The 19,325-nt window shown below is 46.3% G+C and overlaps 1 protein-coding gene across 2 annotated transcripts in view; it reads left to right on the forward strand.

Moving 5' to 3' along the window:
* PRKCA (protein kinase C alpha) overlaps positions 1 to 19,325 on the forward strand; it is a 385,206-nt gene that overhangs the window by 297,664 nt on the left and 68,217 nt on the right. For both annotated transcript variants that reach the window (XM_045814536.2, XM_045814537.2), the window contains exons 6-8: positions 622 to 778; positions 1,809 to 1,943; positions 2,202 to 2,298. In XM_045814536.2, the coding sequence (XP_045670492.1) occupies positions 622 to 778; positions 1,809 to 1,943; positions 2,202 to 2,298 (389 nt within the window). The remainder of the gene's footprint in view (positions 1 to 621; positions 779 to 1,808; positions 1,944 to 2,201; positions 2,299 to 19,325) is intronic.

Here is a 19,325-nt window from a genome sequence, read left to right on the forward strand (position 1 = left end):
GTGTTCTGGAATCAAGCCCCACATCAGGCTACTCCGCTGGGAGCCTGCTTCTTCCTCTCCCACTCCCCCTGCTTGTGTTCCCTCTCTCGCTGGCTGTCTCTGTCCCTGTCAAATGAATAAATAAAATCTTAAAAAAAAAAAAAAAAAAAAAGGAAGTCTATGGCCTTTACAAAGAAAAAGGATGAATCCTTTTAGGAGTTCAAGTGATGCCATGCTGTGGACCAGGTTGACTCCTTACTTGGCGGGGGGGGGGGGGTGACCCGTTCTGGAGAAGGGCTGCAAACAGCACCTGGGGATCTCGTTTAAATACAGATTCTGTTGTAGCAGCTTTGGGGAGGGACCCACCCAGGCTTCTGCATTTCCAATATGAGGTGTCAAGGCCGACACTGCGTCTCAAGGCTTGACCACAGGGCCCACGTGATGCCCGTTATCTCTGGCAGCAGTGACAGCAGGCAGCTTTTCTCATATCGAAGATCAGAGGCTTTTGGTCCTCACCTCCTGTCCCTTTAAACACCATCTTGACGTCTCTGTCATTCAGCTTGGTCTTGACACAGGACACTGGGCAATACAGGTCAGTTCTCTTTTTATAACATTTGATCTTCTTTCCTTTTCTCTTCACAGTACGAGATGCAAAAAATCTAATTCCTATGGATCCAAATGGGCTTTCAGATCCTTATGTGAAGCTGAAACTTATTCCTGATCCCAAGAATGAGAGCAAACAGAAAACCAAAACCATCCGCTCCACACTGAACCCCCAGTGGAATGAGTCCTTTACATTGTAAGTTTTGTCTTCTCTTCTCAGTTGAATTCCCTCCCCACACATCACAAACCTGCGAGAGATAATGAGGCAGACCTGTTGGAAATGTCTTTAAATGTCCCTTCATTCCTAAGACTTTCTCAGACCACTGCTAAGAGGTTGCTGTCGTCACCTGTTTTGGTAGATGGCAACCAAGAGTTACAGAATGCAGGCCCCAAATTATTGTCAATACCTCCTGTGTATAGAAAAATTCGTTTATGTTAAAGATGATGTAAAAACGTAAAAAGTATGTCCCGGTTCTTAATGGACTTGAGTCCTTGTGAGGGTTATAGGAGAAGGTAAGGTAAGAATTTAATAATTTTTAAAACAAGGAACACAGGAGTCACATGCTGTTGCCCCTGAAATGGGAAGATCAGCCTCACCTTTAAACAGGGAGGACTTCCTGGAGGAGGTGACATTTAAAATGGGGTTTAAAGGAGTGCCAGGATTTCAGAGGCAGAGATGATAGAAGACTACGAAGTGGCATAAAACCACCGGGGGGTAAGAAAGCACTGCTTGCAGCTGAGCTCAAGTCAGTGGTCCTCCTTGCAGACTAGAACACAGGAAATGGTTTCTCTGTGGATGACCAGAAAAGTAGCTCTTTTGTGTAGAACAGAGATTGGCAAGCTTTGTAAAGGGCCAGTTAGTAAATACTTGAGACTTTCTGGGTCAGTCTGTGTTGCGACCACACAACTCTGCTGTTCTGGAATCAAAGCATTCATAGACCGTATATAAACAAAAGCCCATGGCTGTGCTCCGGTAAAACTTTATTTACAGAAACAAGCAGCGGGCCAGATTTGACCTGTGGGTGTTAGTTTGCCAACCACTATTCTGGCGCTTTGGCTGCTGGGGGCTGATACTCTCTTGGCAGTGGGGAGCCCCAGGAAGTGAATTGAATATTGGTATTTTTCATCTCAGACTCCCATCATGACCACAGGGTGTGGCTCCCCAGAAACCATGGTCTAGATAACCGTGTGTGTATACGTGTGTGTGTGTGTGTTCTCTTTTGTAGCAAATTAAAACCTTCGGATAAAGACCGACGGCTGTCCGTAGAAATCTGGGACTGGGATCGAACAACTAGGAATGATTTCATGGGGTCCCTTTCCTTTGGAGTCTCGGAGCTGATGAAGATGCCGGCCAGCGGATGGTAAGGGTGCCCAAGGTCGAGTATGTACGTGTCAACCAAAGGTTAATAGTCTCGAAAACATGAGAGCCCTTAGAGATTCAGCAGACAAACCGGCTTCCGTCTAAAATGACCGTTGACTGTGAGGTTATCTGGCTACAGTCTCCCCACAGGACACGTTTCAGAAACAGCCGGTCCAGGGGTTGAAGGAGAGAAGTTGCTGGATCTGTGGTACAAACGCAGCGTTCCTCACTCTCCTTCCCTCCCGTGTCTCCCCCAAAGGTACAAGCTGCTTAACCAAGAGGAAGGTGAGTACTACAATGTACCCATTCCGGAAGGGGACGAAGAAGGCAACGCGGAGCTCAGGCAGAAATTCGAGGTGAGGATATCAACGAAGTTACTGGAACCACCTTTCCTTTGGGAAGTTTAGCCTCAGGGAGGGCCAGAGTCTTGTGGTCACACCTGCTGGAAAACAGAACTGAAGTGTTACCCTTTCTCTTTATTTAAAAACAGAAGTGTTGCATAATCCCCTTCCTTTGCAAGCTGTGTTAACACGCTAGGCCTGTTATCGTGGCGAGAATGGGGACTGGAGCTATCCCAGAAATAAGCATGCTTGATTACTGCATAAGGAATTGGTTGGCACGTCAGCGGGGGGACAGGCAAGGTTCCAAGTGCGGTAGTCTCATTAGGAAGAAGGACTGTGCTTCTCCAAATGGCAGGACATTTTGGCATGAACTCGGGAGGTGGTTTGGGTGTAATTAAGCTCTCAGGCCGGCGTCTTCAGTTTTGCTACAGATCTTTAGAAAAGGCCAGCCCTTTGTCTCCTTCCCTTTGAGTGTCTGTGTTTGCCTTACGTCCCAGATTCATCGGTTGTCTTTCTCCCTCCGCCTCTGTCCTCCCTACCTCCCTCGTTTTCTTCTCTCTATCCATACTTGTCTCTGCCTACCAGACATCTCCGCTTTTAACGCACATTCTTTTCTCTAAGCACTTGCCTTACGTTTCAAGTCACAGCTTTTAATTTTTTTCTATTTCCCTACTCGCCTGCATTTTGGCTGTACAAGGGATTCGTGCGGTAGCCATCACAGTGTATGTAACTGGTTCCTTCCTTTTTGAATCTTTCTCTTCCTCAGGCTAGTTAGGATTCCCAGGAATTCCTGTCCCCTAAAGAAACACGTGCGTGCATACACACACACACACACACACACACACACGGAGATACTGAACTGTGGCTGAAATGTTGCCACTAATGAGATGCCGACGGTTTCGTTTTCCTCCCTCTGTTGTTTCCTTCTCTGAAATGAAGTTTTGTCCCAAAGAAACATATAGATCATATTGAGGTAGAATGAATTCTTAAGGATGTAAAACATGAAAACGTTCCAAGTGCTTTTGGCAGGCTGATACTTGGTGAAAGTGGATGTCGATGGCAAATACTTAAGGTCAGGGCTGGGAGCCTGGATGCCCTGGGGAGCATAAATGAGTCACAAATAATATAAGTAAATGGCAGCGAACAGCGGGCCCCGGGATTAGTGACAGCAGGGTGGGGACTGGGGTCAGCGGGTGAACACAAGCCCTGGCTAAAGGGGGCAGCCACTATTACCCTGCACCAGTCGATGATTGCCATGCCCAGAGGACAGTCCTGTACCGCCAGATCTTCTGGTTCTTCAAGAGAAACCAAAAATCCAGATTTTTTTTTTTAATATGACATCTTCTGACTTCTTTTAATACTGGCAGCTAATTACAACTCAGAGCTTGATGTGGGGCAAACATATCTATTGCTGTAGACACAGGTAAAATTCAGCCAGTAGACATCAGCCGGCAGTGTCTGCTCCTAAAAAATATAGGAGAAAAAAAATTTGTATAAAATGAAGTTCTTTCCAAAGGAGACTGGTAGTAAGTAGAGGCATTCCAAGTGCAAAGATATGTTAAGGCTTGGGGTAGCTTCAAGTATTGATGCCAGGCAAAGCTGGTTCTCTGATTACTTTTTCCTTCACTTCCTCCCTTATCTACGCCCACCCCACCTCGTAGCTCAGGACAGAAGCCCCATCCCTGACATCACACCGCCTCTGTGAAGGATGAACCTTTCCAGGGAGTTTTGGGACCCCAAGCGCCAGCACTGCTCCGATGTCACAGGCAGGAGAGGTTGCTGCAAAGCTGCACAGAGCCTTGCTGAATGTCATGCCTTCGGTGTAGGTCATTAGCATCCTAGGATGGTCAGGAACTGCTGGTGTAGAACACAGTGGAGGGAGGAGTGGTGCTGGGGCGTCATGATGGTAGTGGCTCTTGGAAATGTCCGAGACTTAGCTTTGCTGATGGAGAAATATTGACCCACTTTTTATGCCTCATTTCCCTGGCTTCCTGGTGAGTTACCTTCCTGTTTTTCTGGGCAGTGAGTCTAGCTTTTTATAAAGGTCAGAGCTCCAAACTCAAAAAAAAGGGGGGAGGGCTAGGTCAGAGGGTTTGAAGCCAGAATTGCATTTCTCTCTAAAGGCTTGTTAGACGCCATGCGTGTGGTGCTGGTCCCTGTTCTCCCTCCTGGCCACGTGCTTTGGAGCTCTACCAGCCCAAGGGCAAGTACAGGGAGGGACTTGAGCCCCTGCCGTCCAGCTTCTAGGCTTCTGTGCTCAGGGCACCTGCCTGAACTACATCCCAGCTTTTGCTTTAAATTGCTTGCAGCTCTTTCGATTTTACTGGAATTATATTAGCTCATTTACTGAGAGTTGCAGGAGACCAGGCAGAAAGCCCCTCGATGGTGGGGTCAAAGAGATGCTGAGAATTTTCCCACAACTGTCGTGTTATATTTGAAATGGAACATTCAGATCTGATTTCAGGCAGGAGTTACCATGTAGCAGGGTTCTGTTGAGGTCTGTAAACGTGAAACTTGTAATATTTCCCCAGCATCCAACTGTCGGGAAGCAGCATGCATGGGCAGAAAGGCCGTGTCCACATTTGAGCAGTTCGGACTCACAGCCAGCCTTCCCAAACGGGGTGCCACCTGGCACTGGGGTGCAATTTGGGGAACTTTCTCCAACACCCACCCCATTTCCTCCCTCTCCATCCCTGGCCGCGGTATGACTGCTTCCCAGTGTCTGCGGACTCGCCTCTCTGTCCACATCTCTCCATATACTTGCTATCCTGACGTACCTTCCATCATCCAAGTCCTTTTCTCCCCCACCTGCTTTTTCAGAGGTACTTTCCCACCCTCTGGTAACAGTATGATTCAGCTGAAATTTTTAATTTAAAGTTCCGCAGTGAATCGTGTCTGGATGAGTACAGCGTGATGACTAGTCCTTTTAGGAACAGACGTTATTCAGGGGTGTTGTACACCAGCTAGTCTACAGGGTTGTTCTTTCCGTGTCCAGCTCTGTTTTCTAGGAAGAGCTGATAGCCAGGTGTGGTGTTCGAATCCTCTTCCAGAAATCAAAAGTCACTCCATCAGATAGAAGAAGAATCTAAACAAATGAGCATTTACAGCTCTGTCACCGCATTAGCATTTATCTGATAACATGGAAAAAAATTTTCAAATTTATTATTGATGCTAGAATCCTGGCAAACAGAATGATCAGTGAGTAGAGCTCTTAGGAGCCAAGGAAATCCTATGATGGTTGGAAATGACCTGATTCCGTAATGCATTGTCCCCCTCGAGCAATTTATCTGCCCAAAAGACAAAACAGATGAGAACCTTGACCGCAGTGTTCATGGACATTGCATCTATGGGCCTTTACCCTGTTCCCCATTTGTCTTCAAATAAAGTACACACAGTTCCTGATTCACAAACATAAGTTATATATTTGTTCATTTGTTCAATAACAAGGCTCCAGCAATGAATAAAGCAAACAGTTCCTCCTGTCTGCAGAGCTTATGTCCGTACCTTTGGGCCCTGCTTCAGATCTTTTTGGGAATGAGGCTGGAAGCTTCTTGAGAAATAAGCTTATTATAACCCCCTGTCCTGGTCAGTGATTCCCCAGGACCTCTTCTCACAATTGAGAAGATTCTGGATTCCTGTTCCTTCCTCCCGTTTCTGGGCCCCTGTTCCCTGAGATGAGGCTCACGGCCAGCGTTGGAGAGAGGGCCTGCCTTCCCTGAGAGGTGGCCCAGAAGATGGTTGGTTTGTCCCTGCTCAGCAAACTTTCCATAAAGGGTCACATAATAAATAGTTTAGGCTTTGCAGGTCTCTGGGTCTCTGTCACAACCGCTCAGCTGTGCCTTGGTGCCACAAAAGCAGCCACAGACAAGGTGTAAACAAATGGACATAGATGTGTGCTAATAAAACAGTATTTATAAAAACAGGTGACAGACCAGATTTGGCCCATGAGCCGTAGTCTAACCCCGGTTTAGCCGGCAGAGTCTTTGTAGAATCAGATCCTGCTTCTGCTATTTATTAAGCACATGACCTCCCTTGCATGTCCTTCACTGTAAATGGGAATAATAATAGTATTTACTTAATGGTATTGTTTTAAAGATGAAATTAGGTTGTCCTTAGAAATTTCCTAAAAGCAGACTTTCATACAAGTGTTTTATCATCATCTTCAATAAGTTTCATTGCAGAAACTGGGCTACAGAGGGCACTTTTTTTTTTTTAAACTTCTAGAGCTTCCCTAAAAAAAAAAAATTTTTTTTTTTTATGTTGAAATCATGTTCTAAATGGTGGGCATGTTCTGAGTCCTGTGGTCCAGCCACGTGATGAAATAGAAGCGTATTGATGAACCCTGATCACCATTTATAACATTGTTTTCATGGGGAAATCTTCGTTTGCATTAGATGGATTTCTGGAACGTAATGTGTGGGCGAGTTGGGAACGTGGTGTAACTGGCAATGGGTCAGGTACTTTCTGGATGAAGCAGGTGTCAGGGGAGTAAACGGAGTCTCAGCCCGAGAAGTCCGTCTGCGCTGACATTTCTCAGCGTGGTCGTTTGGCCAAGGGTCCTGCTCAAGGACTCGAAAGTGAGCACATCTGAAAGATGTGTTACGTGAACCACACCAAGCACGAACCCAAGTACAATCGTAAGCATAGCAGCAGCTGCTGGTGCACCCCGTTCACCCCAGAAATGGCACCATCGGTTTCTCAGTGACGGCATTCGTGTGAAACTCCAGCATTTCTGTCCTGGGCCCCTATGGATCTTTTACAGAATCTGGGATTTGAATCCTTCGCGCCTCGAGCTATGCCTAGGGAGTTATGCATGGCATTCAACTTTCCCGTTAGAAGAAAAGTATCTTCTGACCACATCTTTTCCTCATTTAAAACCGTTCCAGAAGATCTTCTTGTCATTTGCCCATCTCTGTGGTTACTTGTGAGCTAGAGGATTTTTGTGTTGTGTTTCATCAGTCTGGTTCATTCTTCCCCTGAGCCATTTGGGCCACATCTAACTCCCCCCGCCCCCCCCCCCGCCCCCCGGCCAGAGATGGGACTGTCCTAGGATCAAGAACAAGGGAGGGGCGCCTGGGTGGCTCAGTCGGTTAAGCCTCTGCCTTTGGCTCAGGTCAGGATCCCTGGGTCCTGGGGTTATAGGATCACAGGGTTCTTGTCTCACAGAGTTGAAGAATGAATCTCGCAGACACAGAAGGGTAAAGCGAAGTAAAAGTTTCTTAAGTGAAGGTGAAAGCAGAAAGGAAAGAGGCAGCTCTCCAGAGCGAGGGGGGTCCCGAATGGGTTGCCACAGAGGAGGGCTTTAGTGGCAGTCTTTTATTGAGAACTGACTGGGAAGCTTGTAGCCTTGAGATTCTTTTTTTTCTTTTTTTTTTTAAATGTTCTGTTAGTCACCATACAGTACATCATTAGTTTTTGATGTAGTGTTCCGTGATTCATTGTTTGCGTAGAACACCCAGTGCTCCGTGCAATACGTGCCCTCCTTAACACCTGTCACCGGGCTAGCCCATCCCCCACCCCCTCCCCTCTGAAGCCCTCAGTTTGTTGCCCTGGAGTCCATAGTCTCTCGTGGTTTGTCTCCCCCTCTGATGTCCCCCCCTTCATTTTTCCCTTCCTTCCTCTAATGTCCTCCATGCTATTCCTTCTGTTCCACAAATAAGTGAAACCATATGATAATCGTCCTTGAGATTCTTGTGCCATCTCAGTTTGAGCACAGACTATTGATAACACCGTTAATGACTGACTTCTTTGAGGTTTGGTCATTTTCTGTGATACACTATAGTCACCAAAGAAAAACACTCCCGACATCCAAGCCCAGGGAGTCTGTTTCCTTATCTCTTGTTCACTCTGGCTTAGTGCTTTTGCCTGCCAGGAATAGTCTCAGAGCCCAGCAAGAGGCCCCCCTGTCTCTCCCTGCCTATACCTTAACCCTTTCCTTATTCCCTAGGATCAAGCCCCGCATCGGGCTCCCTGCTCAGTGGGGAGTCTGCCTCTCTCTCTGCCTCTGCTGCTCCCCTGCTTGTGCTCTCTCTCTGTCAAATAAATAAAAATCTTTTTAAAAATAAAGAAGAACAAGGGAGAACGTTTAGGGGAGGAGAAAAGGAGAGGCTTGTTGTAGGACCACTCTCCGACCCTTCCTTTGGAGCCAGCCACTTCCTCCCAGGGTCATAGTGCCCCCAACCCCCCCCCCCCCAAGCCTTTCTTCTCAGATGCAGTGCCTTTCTCCTGAGGCTTGGCCCCTTGCCCTTGGGGCAACTTTTTTCTAACCAAGACCTTCTTCCCCAATCCTCCCCATAGAGAAATGGAGCAATAGGGCTGATGACCCAAGCCCTGGACCTGGCTCCTCAGGCCCACAGCACCGGAGCACAGGCTCAGGAGTCCAGGAAAACCACTGCCCGCCTCTTCACATGTCATATTTCAGTATTTAACACAGTCACCCCTGAATTTCTTTCATTTTGCTCCACTCTCACAGTCACTCCCTCTGATTTGTATTTTGATGACTTTTAGCTACAAATGGAGTTTGAATGAACTTCTTTCTACCAGTGGGGTTGCTTGTCTCCTCCACATGTTGTTTGCAGTTACTGGAGATCCTGCTGTAAGAGAGCCAGGCCGCTTTCATTAAAGGAGGCCACACCACTCTCTTCTGCCCGATGGTTGAGGCTTTTTGTCGTCTTTGTCATTTGTTTTAGAGAATTAAAGTAGATCAGAATGAGAGGCTAAGAGCACCCGAGTCTTTTTCTGTACTTGCCTTCCACTGCTGCTCTCCTCCAGGGTAAGTTAACATCTCACATCACAAAAAAAAAGTTAAAAAGCAAAACAAACACATTTGTAGCAGAATTAAGATTGCTAAGAGGCACTGTGCTTTGGGCTTTGTCTGCAGTGGAATATTTCTGTCGTCAGAAGATAATGGAAAGCAATGTCCCATCAGAGAGCTGGCAGATGACACATCATAAATAACTCTCTGCAGTGTCAGGATTCAAGAGAACAAGATGAATGCATTTAAATTGCAGTGTTGCTTGAAAGGTGTGTGAGCTCTCTGCAGAGAACTCCTTGCAGAGTTCTCTAAAGAGAGAAGTTTATGATCAAGTATGCAGGATGGCAGCAGCTCTTAGGGCGAGGGCTTGACCACCAGCTGCCATCCCACTACTGATGGGGACAAAGATGGAAAGAACAGAGAGCGCGTCGAGGGACCACTAAGCTCCGGGCAGTTTCTATGCTGAGCACTCAGACCACGTGCATTTGAGAGGAGGTCCTGCGTCAGGGTACGAACCCCAGCCCCTGCTGCTGGGGCTCAGATCCTGACTCGTCCACATCCCAGTCCCATGAACTTGGGCACGTTACTCCATGTTTCAGCATGGTATTCTAGAAAGAGGATACAATTTGAAATAGTCATGGCTTCACATCCTGGCTATACGACTTCCTAGCAGTAACCTTGGATAAGATGCTTAAATTCTCTGACCTCTCATTTGGCCTTTTTTGTGCGAAATGGGGATCGTGGTATTACCTACTGCAGAGCAGTGCTCTGAGGATTAAATGAACTCATTTTTGTAAGTTGCCTAGCCTAGCAACCGGCATGTAGTAAGTGCTCAGTAAATGTTAGCCAGGACTTTTTTTTTTTTTTTTGGCTTTCATCGTAGCTGATTATATAAAATGGACTTACTCAGATTTGCTTTAGACTGACATTTATGAAAACTTACAAACTCTGACACTACACTCGTATGTACAAAGAGGTGCTCCAGGGAGGCAAGAGCACGTGAGAACGCTGTTTTGAGAAGTTTTGTCGAGGAATCATTCCTGAGGACTGACCAGTGGGTTGATTGTCCCAACACTCACCACCTTCTAGAAGTTTAAACCTGAAGTTTAAACTCCAGTTCTCTCTTGATGTTTTCAGCGGCAGGCTTCCCCACCCGTCTCTGCTTCAGCTCAGTTTCTATGAGGGTGACATTTCAGGGTGGTTTGAACTTGAACGCTTACCGACTGGCAGCTTTGCCAGTGCCACCATCAGCCTGACCCCTGCCTGTGGCTCATCTGCGCTCTGCCCCAGGACCTCAAGCTGATGCCCTCATAAGAATTCTCATTCTCCCCAATTACAGACCATCATTACCCTCTTCAGCTGACTTCATACCCAGCCTTTATCTTCAGATGGTCGAGGAACACCAAATTCTTTGACCCCTTGGGTAGGGTCAGTCCATAGGAACCAAGCCTGTTCATCGTTGGTGGTTTGAATGTATCATCAGCTACATAATCACATAACCCTAAATTCCAAAGAGTGAATAGTGCATTTCCCTTACCTTGAAAATCCTCTAGGGCTGCCCTGTTCAATTCAGTAGCCACTGGCCACATGAGTCTATCGAGCACTTAAAAATGTGGCCAGTCTGAATTGAGATGTGCTCTAAGTATGAAATACACACTGGATTTCAAAGACTCGCCAAAAAAGAAGAGAGTGTAAAATACCTCATTAATACTAGTCTGCATATGGATTGTATATTGACATAATATCTTGGGTATATTGGGTTAACACTATATTTAACAAATCTGTTACTATATACATTTATATGTCAGTATTAAACATTGAAATCAGTTTCACCTGTCGGTTACATTTTTAATGCAGTTAGTAGGAAATTTTAATTTATATATGGTGCTCACATGGTATTTCTGTTGGACAGGGCCAATCTAGACCATTCCTCCCAAGAAAAATAGTTTGTCTTGCGATGGGGACTGAAATGCAAAACCAGTGACTTTCTAAGGTATTTTTCCTGGGCTTATATATCCTCCGTATCCAAGAGAACTGGATTTCAGAAAGTGGATTCTCTCAAGATTCTGGGCATGTTGCTGGACCCAGATAAGTGTGGGGGCGTGTGTGTATTTTTGGCATGACCAAATAACTATTAGAAGGATGTAACAAAGCTGGGATAATAGTTGAGTTACTTATAATTTAATAATATGCATTTCTACTAGTAGTCCCAGAAGTCCCAGTGAAATCTCCTGAGAATGTCTGGTTAGTTGGAAAGCAGTGAGCAGAAGGTCAGAGGGCTCTCATCGGCCCCTCCTCCCTTTTAGACACAAAGTTGCTTTAGCTCGGGAACTCTACTAAATGTATTACCTAAGGGCTGTGAACCCAGGAGGTACATTAGTTTTAGCAGATATTTTGGAAACAAGGTGACACAGACTTTCCATGGCTGCAGTGTTTGATTTGAAAGACTTTTTTGAATAAATTCTACAAAGTCTCCATTGGTCCGAACCCAAAGCTGGGTTAGCAGGGGCATCGGTGCGGTCTATGTCCTCACAGTTTTCGTATTTGTGACCATTCAGAACCCTAGCAGGGTCTAAAGCAAAAGAAGCCAAAATAAAACTGATAAACATGTTCCATGAGAATGAGAGGCTTTGTGGGGGTTGGTGATAGAGGTCCAGAAACTGCTAGAAAGAAGCCTGACCCTGGAGACTTTGCAGATTGCCTTAAGAACACACACGTATCTACTTTTATTTATTCCGGGGAAACATTTTGAGATTATCCCTATTACTGATTAACAAATTAATATCCACTTACTATTAACGTATTTAAATCAACATTGATGAGACTCCGTTGCTAGGTTATATGTGGAAAGAGCAAGCAAGCATCTTCCTGTTTACTATTGCTGAAATTGGATTTTCCAAAAAGCCTCCATTGTCTTTGAAGACTTTATCTAATTCAGAATGTTCTTCTCTGGATGAGAAAAAAGAAAATAGTTCATTGGAGACCCTGAGATAAATTGTAGCTATTTGTTGATCGGATTGGGCCTGCTACCGTTACTATGGAAACCTTAGTACTTTCCAGTGACCTTTTGGACCCAAAACAGAAAATCTGTGTGCCCCAATATAGATTCTGCTTTTTTTTTTTATTTATTCATTTTGGTCCCTAAATAGCTTAATTAATTACTTTCTGAACTGTGTGCTATGTATTAAGGGGGAAAGTCTATAAAATGCACATCAGTTGAAGGCTATTTTCATCTTTATATTTCAGCTCCGTCTGAGAAGCAAAATCTTAAATAGGACAAGGTTCAGGGTTGGAAATCATTTTCACGCATTCATTAGATCCCTGTCCACAGAGGTTAACGCTACCACTCAGCTGAGCCGACTCAGAGCAAGCTTCCACAAGCAACTGCACGGAATTTCTGATCAGTCCGTAAGGGAGGGTGAATGCATTTATCTCATAGCATTGGCAACATGCTTTCAGTTTAATTTCTCTTATGGAGATGACTTTGGTGGGAAACCAGAAACAGACTGTACATTCTAGTTATCTGTTCCATCCTAATGGATTCCTGAAATGACATAAAAAGCCCTGTGTTTGTAGCTGTGGGGTTGGCCTTATGGTTGGATGTTGCTGGTTCAGTAAAAAGGGCAAGCCTAATATTAAATGTTGAAAGCAGCTATCCATGTGTACCCAGGCCCTGGTACCCACAGGGGATTAGCAGGTCAGGAACTGGGAGGAAGGAAGATAGAGCCAATGTCCCTTGGCATGAACAGAGACATGGCACCTAAGCACTGATAACAGGTCCCTATGGTTCTAGCCCAAGCACCCAAGAAGAAGTGAAAACCCCTTAAAAGAGAAAAGCTGGAATAAGGGTGACTGCCCCCCCCCCACACACACACATAATGCTGTTTGCTGTTTCCGCAGGGAACATGTCCTAGAAAGAATTAGAATTGGGGATCTAGAGAGGTCAAGCCCAAAGATTCCGAACTCCCTGGGTAGCTTGAAAAAGAAAGTGGTGACCACTCTGGTGCTTTAGATCCTTGCAACTCCAAGTATGGTACGTGGACCAGTGGCAGGAGCGTCCCCTGGGAGCTTATCAAAAATGCAGAATCTCAGGGGCACCCAGGTGGCTCAGTCAGTTAGCGTCTGACTTTGGATCTCAGCTCAGGTTTTTATCTCAGGGTCATGAGCTCAAGCCCCACTTTGGGCTCCACACTGGGCATGGAGCCTACTTAAAAAATGCAGAATCTCAGATCCCATCCCAGACTTGTACCGAGTCAGAATCCTCATTTTCACAAGATGCCCAGGTGGTTCCTGTCCCCTTAAAGTTTGAGAAATGCCGTCAGAGAGGTTGTGATCTGTTGACTAATGAGCAAACAAATTTATGTCCTCCAGTGTTTGCGGAGGTGATGAGGACAGACTCCATTACACCCAGTGTCCAAATTGAATGGGACAGGGATTGGCACCCAGCCACCTGCTTTTGAACAGCCCCTGAGCTAAGAATGGTTTGAATATTTTCAATGATTTTCTAAAGGTAATATTCGTGACACTTGAAAATTAGATGAAATTCATACTTCAGCGTCCGTAGAGTTTACTAACAGCCACGCTTAACTGTTTGTTGTCAGTGGCTGCTTTCCTGCTACAAAAGCAGAGCTGAGTCCCTGGAATAGAGGCTGTGTGGCCTCCTAAGCCTAAAATGCATGCTGTCTGGTCCTCCGCAGGAAAAGTGTATAATGCAATAATAGCATATCAGAAGTGGAGGCAATGTGTAAAATTACTGTCGTTGATGAGAAAACAAAAGCACAGAATGGACTTAGTCAAGCTGGCTTGTAGCAGGACCCAGATTTCCTGTCTCTTCTTGGTCACCTTCCCTATGACACCACGTTTCCCGTCACCCTCACGCACACGTCATGCTCTAGCTGCACCTTAGTACTTGTGTTCCCTTGGAAAGACCCCCCTCCACTTCCCCTCTGTCTCAAGCTTTCCAAAGCCTACCCATATTTACATAATTCTCAAGCCTTTTAAACCGGTCTGAGGTTTCCTTATGCAGACTAAGCCTGCTAACCCGCGGGACACGCCCGTAAGATTTGCCACCTTCCTGTGTCCAGAGCGAGAACCGAAAGCCCTGCTCTGGATGCTTCAGAATCTAAACGTCAGGCCCCATTTGGCTTTCCTCGACAGCCTAGGAGAGAATGTCTGAGCCTGTGTGTCCAGGAAGCTGATGGAAGCCTTCCAGGGGTGAGGTCATTCTGCAGCCCAGAGAATCTCCCTCCTTCACACCTAAATCCCTTTAGTTTCGGGCAAAACCACAGGTGTCAGGGCTATGGTCGTGCTCAGAGATGGACCAGCTCCTTTCCCATACTTCCTGTGGGTAGTTCAGAAAATTTCCAACTGCCGTGTCTTAAGGAACGTTGCTGAGTAGGAATAGGGCATGTGCGACCTTCACTTTGTCTCCTCTCTGTGGGTAATATTCCCAACCCTCACAGTAGAGGAGAAGCAGAACTTTCCTTCCAGCCCAAACCCAGCCAACATAGATGAGCAGGTGTCCAACTCAGGCCACAAGTCAGTTGTCTGTCCGGGTACTAGTGTGTCCAGTTCTGCAGACACCGATCCAGCCTCGCTGCTGAGAAGATGATGGCTCTCGTGACGTGACGTGGCGTTAACATGAGACCGCAGCAGCCTCAGGAGCTCAAAATGGCAGCTCCCAATGTGCGGCCCATTGGGAGTGGTGGCTGGCGTGCTCGTGGGTGTTTTGTTTTGGTTTTATTGATGGTTTTTGTTTTCACGGATGAGGTCTCTGCCGTTTAAGATCATCGCCTTAATGTACAAGGCGTTGCGGCTCTTCCTACCTCATCAAGCCAACCAGGTGAGTCAGAGACACCCATGGCTCAGGACCTCAACGAATTCAGTGTCTCGCATGGCCATTATAGAAAACTGGGTTATCATTTAGGCAGCTTACGGACATTCACCGTCTTCCCTCTGCACAGACCTGCTTTGCTTCCTCCTCTCCCATCTGACATCCACGGGTGGGGGCAGCATGTTTTCCCCGAGTGCTCACGTATGTGCGGAGGGAGAGGGTCTGTGGGAGTCGGGCTGATTCACTTCATAAGCCTTTCTTTGTTTTTCTTTTCTTATCTTTTTTTTAAGATTTCATTTCTTTGAGAGAGAGAGCACGAGCGGTGGGAAAGGGCAGAGGAAGAGGGAGAAGCAAACTCCCCACTGAACAGGGAGCCCAACACGGGACTCGATCCCGGGCCCCCCTGGGATATGACCTGAGCTGAATGTAGACATTTAGCCGATTGAGCCACCCAGGTGTCCCTGATTTTTTTTTTTTTTTTCAAAAAAAGATTTGGGTTCGTTTGTCATGTCCAAGCATGAAATGGCTTAGGGGTCTTTCTAGATCTAGTTGAGTCCAAGAGCAGCTGCTCAGTGGTTGCTGGAAGGCTGTGAAGCTGCCCGGCCACAGTATGGAAGGGTCTGTGCTAGAGGATTTTCGTCTCCCTGTAGAAGGTAACCTGTTGCAGATGGAGGTGGGAGGTAGGCCCCTTCTGAAGCCATACTAGGTACTTTTCAGGGCATCTCAACCAACCTGGAGCCCTCCATCCCCAGAGGTATTAAGGCAAAGACTGGGCAGCTCTGTCAGTTGCAGGAGAAATGTCGATTCAATTTCCTCTAAGGTTCTTGGAAACAGCACCAACATTTCAATAAGGATGTTTTTGTTGCTATTGTTAGTTGCCTTTAATCTTGATGTGGATTAAGATCTCTAGCCTAAAATAGAGCTTTGGGGATTGGAATAAAATGGCCTATTTTGAGAACAATTATAAATAGATTCATGATTACAGATTTAAAGGACCAAATTATAAGATGTAACAGAGGCTAATCTATCCATACCTGCTCAAAGAGACGTAAAACTCGTATTTGACCAGCTTCCTATTTTAGTAGACAAAGCCTTCCGAGCACAAAGTATTATCTGTTTGTCTCTAATCTCCTCTCTGTTCAGGCTCAGGGATGCGGTGACCCTTTCAGGCTGTGGAATTTGGGTTTGGAAAACCAGCCTCCTCAAATTTTCTCCCGGAAGCAGACTCACACTCTGTATGAACTTGTAGGATTCGTCTCATGACTCCTTGTACAAAATTTTCTGTTAAGATGGTCTTAATTTACTTTTCTCACATTAGTTCTTGTGAAAGTAAAGTTACCCAGTCAGGAGAGGTTTTTTAAAGACAGAAGTTGAAAGATGAAAAGAAGTACACCTGGGGAGCCAAATCTGGTCACCTGGCATTCGGGCAACCAGAACATGGTTAACGAGCTGCCCAACCCATGTTTTACCAGTAGTCTTTGGCTCTTTAAGATACCGAAGAGTCTTCCGAATTGTCAAGAAAAAAAATTAATTTTGTTAGGATAGTTTTCATGGTAAGTGGGTTTGGTTCTATTCTGACTTATTGAAGAGCGGCGACCTATGTGTATGAAATTCATGGGTAACTAGCTGTTGACAAACCAGGTAAACCAGTACTCCATCACACAGATCAGCCCAAAGCAAAGAAGCATCCATGACTGTCATGGAGCTGTGTGATGGGATTCTGTGCATGGCCACGTAAAAGCCACAAGAAAGAGCGAGAAGGGCCGTGGCTCTGTGTGGTCTGACACGAGTCCGTTCATTGTTCATACGAGAAGAAGGAGTCCATTCCCTCCCCTCCGAGGGCCAATCAGACCTGCCTCCGTCGAGCCTGTGGCTTCCTTCTCTGCTAGACCCTCACGCTGCGTGCTGGGCTGTCTCTCCCTGTGCTGTCTGTCTGCACTGGAGATGAAACCTGTGGTGTGTTGCACTCGAGTTTTCTTTTGCTCATGGTGCTGATTGTTTTCCTGTGTCTGTAGCATCCTCCCTACTAACCTAGCAGTTTTTCCCTTTCTCCTGTCTCTTACAGGGATGTCATGTCCGCTTCTTAAAGGTAGTTCTCCCTCCACTCTGTCCTCTTCCACCTTTCCTGCCACAAAAATGCCTGCCGTGGCTTTTGTGGCTGCTAAGCCTGAGCCCCCCCCCCCCACCGCCATGCTCTCCGCTCTTAAGGATGCACTGTGTGTTCTGGTAGCTTGAACCTTCCGCCTACTCATGTCCCAGTCTGTGCGCTCCCCTCCAAATGGCCACGGCCCTCCAGCGAGGAAGAAAACGCTCCTTATGCATCACCCAGAGAGTTTACCTGTCCTCCCTCGTCTCCAGATTAGGTCCATTTAAGATTATACAAAATAGGAAATAATTGAAATCTCTGATCAGTGATTAAAGTTAAGTTCGAGTCTGTTTTTAAAGCATCAAATGAACAGAAAGAGTGCATCTTTAAATCAACAGCACACATATTCCTTTCCTTCTGCCAGTATGTATCTCCAATCACGTATTAAGACTCATTTTCGATTTTATGTAGACATCTACATAAGCATGCAAGCGATACGGTGTACTTACACTACGTGTGTGCCTTTATGTGGAGGATGTAGTGTGATATATCATGGGCTGAAATCCTCAGATTTTTCTGATGTTCTTAATGCCTGGCTTAATACTACTCATTGTATTTCATTCCTTTTTTCATTTTTTAATTTTTCCCCCATGTCAGTTGTTCATAATCTGATCAACCATTCTACCCCCCCACAACTGTCAAATGGAACTTTGCAACATGCATGTAAATTATTTCAAAAATCTTATCCGTAATCATTTCTGACAACACCAGTCTCTTTTGGGGAGCTGGTTAGAGCCGTGTACCAGCTGTGTTTTCAGTGTATTGCCTTAGTTAATAATTGAAATCCACTCTGGATCATTACAGCATATTCATATTGGAACCATCTGAGAAATTTAAACAGTCAAATACTTGGATGAAGAATTTTAAAAGGGGAAGTCCCACACCCGATCCTAAGCTAGGATCAACATATGATACTCTTTTTATAACACTGTCCTAAGGAAAACCTCTAGTAAATAACGTTTTTCAAGTTTCTCTCTGTAGGACATGTATCTGACGCTACAGATGTGTCCCCCAAGGGGCCGCAAGAGACTGGCGACCCAGAGTTATTGCAAATAGGGAAGGAAAAAAATATTCTTTGAGGTTTCACAAGTCTTACAGAGTGTGGGGACGATCATGGGTGAAAACAGGTGTCTGTCCAGATTTCTCTCGTTGCCGCCCTCCTGTTGTCTTTTAAAATGCTGTCACACAATGCCGTGTGTTCACTGTGGAGAAACACCTTCAGAAGTTGGCCACGCCCAGACACGCTGGGTGATTTCCTCCCCCTGAGTGAAAACATCCTGCGTCGTCAGAGCGAGCAGACAGCTCTTGATGATTCCGGGACGTGGGGACAGTTCCTGCTTAAAAACAGACCACCTGTCATACCCCGTTACTTCAGAGGACGGCTCCCCTCTGATGAAGTGGATTCACATTTGGGGATTCAGGTCCTTACTGTGACCAGATGTCTCTTGCCTGTGCGGTGTGTTTCCTGCCTTTGTGATTAGGTTGGAGAGTCTGTCGTCCCAGGGAGAGAGAATATACAAACCATGGGGCTCGATTTCACAATGTGTAGGAAGAGCTGGGTGCCAGCACAACACTCAGACGTGGCTGGAAAGGGAAATGAAGGGGGAGGAAAAAGAAGAAAAAGTTAGGGGGAAGCCTTCACCTCCCTGAATCCGCTCCTGGCAGGTAAACCACAGCCCCTCCCACCGTTCATGAGCGGCTGTCCCATCAGAAGGACTGCCAACCCTCTCGCCTGCTGGGTGGCACGGCTCCCACCTTGTTGCTGCAGGGACGCAGCATGGTGGCGTGGTTAAGCTCCAGGCTCCCTGGGTTCAAGTCCCAGGTCCAGCGCCTCCTAGCTGTAAGGCCATGGGCCCTTTAGCTCACCTCTCTTACCTCAGTTTCTCCATCTCTAAAATGGGGGCAATAAAAAATACCGGCCTCCTAGGGCTGCTGGGAGGACTGAACAAGGAAATATAAAAAGTGGTCAGAACAGCGCTTGGTTGGGTGAAGCGTTGCTGCTGCTGTTACCCTCTGCCTCCTCCCTCTGCCCACCCCCAGCTATTAAGAACCAGGGGTCTTCCCAAATGGAAAGAAAAAACATGGCTGTTTTCTGAGAAGCCATCGCCAGTTTAAACAAACCCTTTGTCGTGTTTTCTGAGCCGCCGCAGGCCCCAGGGTTGGGAGACCCAATTTTGCATTAGAGGCATAGCGTCCCCAAGGCCCCCCCACATGCAGCAATGAAGTCACTGACGAGCAGGGTCGGGAGGTGTCAATGAAGCCTCTTGTCTTTGTGTTGGTACACATTTCTCATTTCCTGTGCCTTCTGT

Source organism: Ursus americanus, chromosome 23 (genome assembly GCF_024610735.1).
Source record: "Ursus americanus isolate L20-20 chromosome 23, mUrsAme1.1.p, whole genome shotgun sequence".
NCBI classification, from domain to species: Eukaryota; Metazoa; Chordata; class Mammalia; order Carnivora; family Ursidae; genus Ursus; species Ursus americanus.